The sequence below is a fragment of the Quercus robur genome, chromosome 9 (assembly GCF_932294415.1).
Source record: "Quercus robur chromosome 9, dhQueRobu3.1, whole genome shotgun sequence".
Lineage (NCBI taxonomy): Eukaryota > Viridiplantae > Streptophyta > Magnoliopsida > Fagales > Fagaceae > Quercus > Quercus robur.
This window is the reverse complement of record NC_065542.1, coordinates 9,911,454-9,917,992: the sequence shown is the minus strand read 5'-3', so window position 1 is coordinate 9,917,992 and position 6,539 is coordinate 9,911,454. Positions and strand designations below refer to the sequence as shown.

General features: G+C 36.6%; 1 protein-coding gene across 1 annotated transcript; it reads right to left on the bottom strand.

Moving 5' to 3' along the window:
* Positions 1 to 785: 785 nt before the first annotated feature.
* LOC126699801 (uncharacterized) lies at positions 786 to 4,742 on the bottom strand. The gene is made up of 6 exons (XM_050397772.1): positions 4,546 to 4,742; positions 4,366 to 4,419; positions 2,989 to 3,062; positions 2,293 to 2,410; positions 1,401 to 1,459; positions 786 to 1,144 (listed from the first exon to the last, which is right to left on the bottom strand). Exons 1-6 carry the CDS (start codon positions 4,651 to 4,653, stop codon positions 1,066 to 1,068), a joined length of 492 nt encoding a protein of 163 aa, XP_050253729.1. The 5' UTR covers positions 4,654 to 4,742; the 3' UTR covers positions 786 to 1,065.
* Between the last annotated feature and the right edge of the window lie 1,797 nt (positions 4,743 to 6,539).

Sequence of the window (6,539 nt, the reverse complement as noted above, 5' to 3'; positions counted from 1 at the left end):
GGGTGAGGGCACAAGGAAATGGTAGAAAACATTTTCCGCAATCCTTTTTACTTTGATTTACATTGATCACAAAAAATTAGTTTCATTGACTTTTGTTTTTCACTGTCCCAGAAACAATCACAGGCAGCATAAATGATTTTTGTCAATGATTTTGGGGGAGGAGACAAGTTTTAGGGCTTCCTTGTTGCCTTGAACAAATTCAGCAGCTTTCTTCTTATTAAGGGTGTCTTTGGATATCACTTATTTTGCAAAAAAATTTCTAAAAAAAAAAAAAAAAAACAGACGAAAATGTTATAATCTGAATATAATCGGTTACTAAGTGTGAGTTTGGGAAGTGCTTTGTGCACTTCCCAACAGGTGCATTTCTTAGTAGGTCTCGTGTGCTGTTCACAAAACTCGCAAGTACTTTTTTCAGCAAAAACAACTTTAAAACTGAGTCCCACAGCATTATTCACACATTTAAAAATTATTTTGTTACAGTGTTTTCAGTTTTCAGCAATAATCAGTATTCAAATAGACTTTAAAAGAGATGGGCTTGCTTAAAATTGTCCCTTTTTATAGAAAACTCCAATACAATTAGGCTTTCTATAGCACTGGCCTGCTCTTTTCTTTATATCCTCTTTCTTCTTCTTTTTTAAAAGAAAATTATTGGTTTTTTTTTTTTTTTTTTTTTTTTTTTTAAATGATTTCTCCCTCAGGTGGTGACCAGTGTCTGATTAAAAATCCCAAACCATACATAAATAATAAATAAATAATTCAACCTTAAAAAAAAAATGCAATAATGCTAGAGAAATTTTTGCAAACTCTTAGCCAAAAGAAAGTAAAGCAAAACAAAAGACAACAAAGGGAATGGGAAGCAGCAGCTAAGAAATGTACAATTATCTTTTCCTACAACAATCACAGCCCTAAAAAGACCAACCTAAATCCGGTCGTGGCATTTCAAAACCCTTTTTTTTTTCTTTTTTCGTTTTTTGCAGGCAACTCACTCAAACATCAATAATAACAGAGCAAAGAAAAAATTCGCATCCCAAAATTTCAACTCTCTCAGAAGATCAACTTCAACTTCTAAAGCTCAGTGTCACATAAACGCATCATCAATCCGGAGACCATTCTCCGAGCAAAAGGAATATAACTCAGACTGTACCTGAAACAGCTCATCACTAATATGCTCAGTGTCTATCAAAACCATCATGAAAAGTTAGCTAGGTCTTACAAAGTCAAGAGTAGTGAAGCTATATTAAAGATCTTGCAAGAGAATTGGTTATAGAGCATGTAAAATATAAGACACAAATTATGAAGACTGTTAACAAGTGAACTAAGGTAGAGAGGAAAGTGCTGATCTCCCTCTCCTTGGGCACAAAACTAAGGTAGAGAGAGGTGATTGTGAAAGGAAAACTCACCAAATAAGGGCGCATAACTCACTTATGATTGCAATTATTGTTAAAATCTTGTTATGGATCTGCAAGATGAAAAGAAATAGTGAGAAGGAATAATCACTTCTTGTACCTTAATAAATCATATCATGAACATGAAAATAATGGCAAAGTGTTTTGCAAGCTTAAGACTTCTTTGACTATTTTTTAATAAGATGCAGCATGAACACAGACCAGGGGGAGGGCATGGCACATTTGTTGCAAAGAACTTAGGGGGCTTGTAATTTAACCTTTTAAGTCAGAATCTGAGGCTTTCTAAGAATTAGACCCTTTCCAGTATCTCAATAAATTTTAAAGCAGGGAAAATATTATTGATACATGATGGAAATTCTTGCACTGCACAAAGCAAGGGCATGAGGCAAATGAGGGGAGGCAATGTTGACATGAAAGCAACAAAAAGTGGGGTTACAAATTTCACCAGTTTGTTCCAAAGCTTGTCATTTCAAAATTTCAACCCATTTCAGCACTCAAATGAGTGTTTGAAAAACCAAAAAATCAAGGTTTCATATTCAACAAAGTTGAGAATGCCGGTAAAAATGCGCAAAAAGAGTCACCACCTTAAGGAAAATGGTCAGGGCACATCATCAGATACCACACTATAAGAATCAATTCAAATAAGAATACCCAGTCTTTCCTATCTCATCTCATAAGTTAAACATAGGAAAGGTGAGAATAATTCTGAACAAAAATATCCTGTGAGGACACATATGCTCCTGAAGATTGGTACTATCTTAACAAAGGAATATCCCTCATGTTACCAAGATTATTGAGAATCCCTGATCCATCAACTTTTAAAGCCTGCTGATTTCAATTAACAGTCCTCAATTACATTTTCATAGGATCAACATCGCAAACTTACCCAGAGAGCACAAATGAGAGCTAAAACAACACATCCAAGGTAAATAGCAGTTGCATAGACACGAGAAGAATCAAACATCATCCTCATTTGTTGGACAGGTCCAAGGAGGAAGGCTGTGCTGCCAAACAGGACCACAATTTTAGAGTATTAAAAACCTTAGGAAAAATGAAACCAAAGGAAGGACAATTAAAGTGAACCAACAACAATTTTAGAAAATTGTTGCTATGTATATCAATACTGAAACTTAATACTAATATACACATTTAAACCAATTGAAGTTCATCCCTGCATATCATAATAGCAGCACTTGATAAGTAGATAATTTTGGACATGGACAGACACAAATATGTCAGACAATCTGGTTAATTTGATTTTCATTAATCAGAACCCAAGCTTTTGCCATAGGACAACAATAGGTGAAAACAAGCTAAACAAATGTGATGAATTCAAGATCAAGGAAGTTAGTCACTCCCCCCACCCCCCCCCACAAATAAAAGCATAAAAGTTACTCTTCTCAACAAAAATATCCAAAAGTAAAAACTGTCAATCCATTTTCTTTAAAAGAGAAAGGGAAATTTAAAATCAAATGGCAAGTAAACCTCAAAGGATATCTTGGTCTTCATAGTCTGCCCAATTTTGTTACCAAGTACATAATATTAAAAACTCATTGCTTGAATCCATTATCAGTTAACCTACCTTCCAACTGCCAACAGGTTGCCAAATGTGAACAGTACGGCAAATTTGATGGGTTTGGCAAAAACAATAAGTGACTGCAAAAGAAGGAGAATGATAAGAATATATTGTAAGGATAGAACAGTTACATTTATATGTTGACACTTAGTGACTGGGCTATAAATTTCCTGCAATCTTCCTAAATTAAGAAAGTTCTCTATTGCAAAATGCGGACCAACAACAATAAAGCCTTAATTTCAAAATTTTGGGGTCGGCTATAGATCCTCAATAGAATAATCATGGTCAGCCACATGTATTCTTTATCATCATTCTATTCTATCTAAAGTCATACTCTTCGTGTCCTCCTTAATTGACATGTTTTTTCAACTTCTACTAATGTTTTTTTAGTATTTGTCTACCTTTTTCAAAACAAATTAGAACTTTAATGGGCACAAATTTAACATATCAATGTATGAAAATCATCATACAACTCAAATTTAAAAGTTTTCGGCTTTATCTAATTGTTGTAAGGGGTGATTTTGATGACAGTGAAATGCTAATATTTGGAATGTGATTCCTTTGTGCATAGTGGGGAGTGAATTATTTAGAGAGAAGGAAATGCTTGTATGTTTGAAGGGAATGGGCAATCCATTCTAGAGCTGAAAACAATCCTCTTATGTTCTATGTATGATTGGATGACAGCCAGCCTTGAGTGGTCATTCTTTTTCCAATATGCTCAAGTTTCTTCAATCATTCAGTTTTAGATGACTTTGGGTTTATCTCATGTATACTTCCAGCATACTTGGGTTGTGCCTCTTTTTTGAGTTCTGTTAATAAAATCTTTTTTCTTACTTATCAAAAAAATTATGAAAAATCATTAACCTCAGATGGCGAAAAAAATGATCACAAATCACCAACTTGTATCCATGAATATTCTTATATCACTACATGATTTTTCCAACGCCCCACCGCTACAAGTGCTTCGCAACCAACCTTGCCACCAGTATAAGGGCCTTGTAATCACTAATTAATTTCCATTACATCACTCTGTCCACTTGATTAGCAAATCAAAATTACTTTCCTAGCTTTGACAACCTAAGACCACTGCCAATTATTGCTTTAAAAAAGCAATAAAACTCAAACAAAACTTAACCCCAACTACTTTGGGGGCCAGCAATAAGGATCCTCTCTTGCCATTCACTCCTGTATAAGGCCACAAACTTTAAAAAAACACTAACCCAACACCATCCTACATTCCAATGCGTATTACTCATAGTATTAAAAAAATTCATAATACCCAATTAAATTCTACACACAACATTGCATATACACACATTTATTCAACAATTTATTATTAAAAAAACAATAAATAAATAAATAAGAGTGAACAAATGCTTGTACCAGGATCATACAAGCTAGACCAGCGACAAAAAACGCGGCAAAAGCATAAATTCTCTGCAAAATCAAAACCCAGGACGAGTATAGTTTTATAAAACCGAAAATTAACAAAAACCCAAGTGCTTGAAATTAAAAATTGTGGGAATTCATATATATATATATATATATATATTCAAACAGTACCTGCATAGGAGAGAGAGAAAAAAACCCATCTGCTTCTTCATCCAAGAAGCCCTCTCTTGATCCCTCTTCATCATCATTTCCCAACATAGACTCCTTGAGCTTCCACATTGATGGAAAATCAAAGCTCTCTTTGCTTCTTCAATGGCTTTTACAAGTACAGAGAAAGCGCATAGAGAACAGGGACCTGAGTATTTAATTAGGTGTTTCGCGAATAGAGTTATAGACCGTGCTTTTGGGCTGTGAAAGCCAATCGTTGATTGACGCATCATAATTGAGTATCATATGATTTGCACGTGACTTCATTTTGCTGATAATTCGGGTTATGTGGCCATTGACTATTGGCTATGTTTATCATATTGCCATAGTGGATGTCACAGCAAATCCCGACTATAAACGAGTGGATAGGCAGCACTCCGAGGTAATTTGCAAGCTAGCGTTATTAACAGAAAAAATATAATAAGTTGACATGTGTTCAATACGATACTGCAAACTAACACCTTGAGTTTTAATGACTCGAGTTCTATCTAATGACTCGAGTTCTATCTAAAAATCAAGACTCAAAAATATGAGTTCCATTTGTGGATATGGAAGTTTTAATGCCACGTAGATCTCGAGTCTTATTGACTCGAGTTTTGAAAAAGTAAACCCGAGTCTATAAGACTCGATTAATGTTGGTATAAAGATGACACACGTAGATCACTTAGTAGAAAACTGAAACACTAACACTCCTCAGTGCCTCTAACACCTAGGGATGGCAACGGGTCGGGTTCGGGCCGGGTTTTTTGAAACCCGGATCCGACCCGCGGGTCTACTCCTGTTACCCGGACCCGACCCGCGGGTCTACTCCTGTTACCCGGACCCGACCCGTTTAATAAACGGGTCTTTTTTTTAGCCCCATACCCGGCCCGTCGGGTCTCCGTGGGCCCCGCGGGCCCCGTCCAGCCAGCCACTTCTGGGCTTAATCCGTGGCCCAATCTTATATATATTAATATATATATAAAATAAATAAATAAATAAAAACCCAAACACAAATAGCAAAACAAATCAATCAACATTGTTGAAATGAGATTCTTAGACATAAAATAAATAATAAATAAACACAAAAAATAGAAGAAATAAAACACCATTTATCACATCAAAAAAAAAAAAAAAAAAACTCCATTTATGGACCGATTTTTACATTAACACAAACATCAACTCCGATTCACATTTAAACCAACTCAAAATATACACATGCATTACATTCTATACAAATCGAATCCTCAAACAAATACCCAAAAACTACTGAGTGAGGAAATGAACCCAAAACAAAAATGAACCAAAAAAAAAAAATATGAAGAACTCAGACCACTAAACTGACTAAAGCTCCATCAGCGGTGCTCCGATCTAACAACACGACCTCATCTCTCTCTGATCTAACAATCACAAGCTCCGATCTATTGATTTCGTGCTCCTCCGTGACAAACGGCAACCACCACGAGATCTTTGCTCCTCCACGAGGGTGAGGGTGGGTCGGTGAATGAATGAGAGTGACGGTGAGGATTAGATGTGAGTGTGAGTGAGAGTCAGTGAGGGGAGGATGAGATGTGAGTGAGCATGAGAGGGAGAGTCTGAGTCAGTGAGAGTGAGGCGGCTGAGTTGAGAGAGAAATGAGGGAAATGAGTTTTAGGGTTAGAGTTGATGTATATATATAGGTAGGTTTTTTTGTAATTTTAAATATATCTAACCGGGTCGGGTCGGGTCGGGTCGGGTACGGGTTCGGGCCGGGTTTTTACCAAAACCCGGACCCGACCCGGACCCGCTTCGGGTTTTTTTTTTAAAACCCAAACCCGACCCTATTCTTTATCGGGCCGGGTAAAATCCGACCCATTAGGATCGGGCCGGACCGGGTACCCGCGGGTCGGGTAGAAATTGCCATCCCTACTAACACCCCACATTGCTCACTCACCCATAACACCCACACTTCTCACACCACAATGCCTCTCTTTGTCACT

Excerpts from the sequence above, each read along its gene's own strand:
- LOC126699801 (XM_050397772.1), bottom strand. The coding sequence starts at position 4,653 with ATGTGGAAGCTCAAGGAGTCTATGTTGGGAAATGATGATGAAGAGGGA. Across the intron at positions 3,063-4,365 it reads GTCTAGCTTGTATGATCCTG|TCACTTATTGTTTTTGCCAA; the intron begins GTACAAGCATTT and ends CTTCTTTTGCAG. Across the intron at positions 2,411-2,988 it reads AACCTGTTGGCAGTTGGAAG|CACAGCCTTCCTCCTTGGAC; the intron begins GTAGGTTAACTG and ends CCTGTTTGGCAG.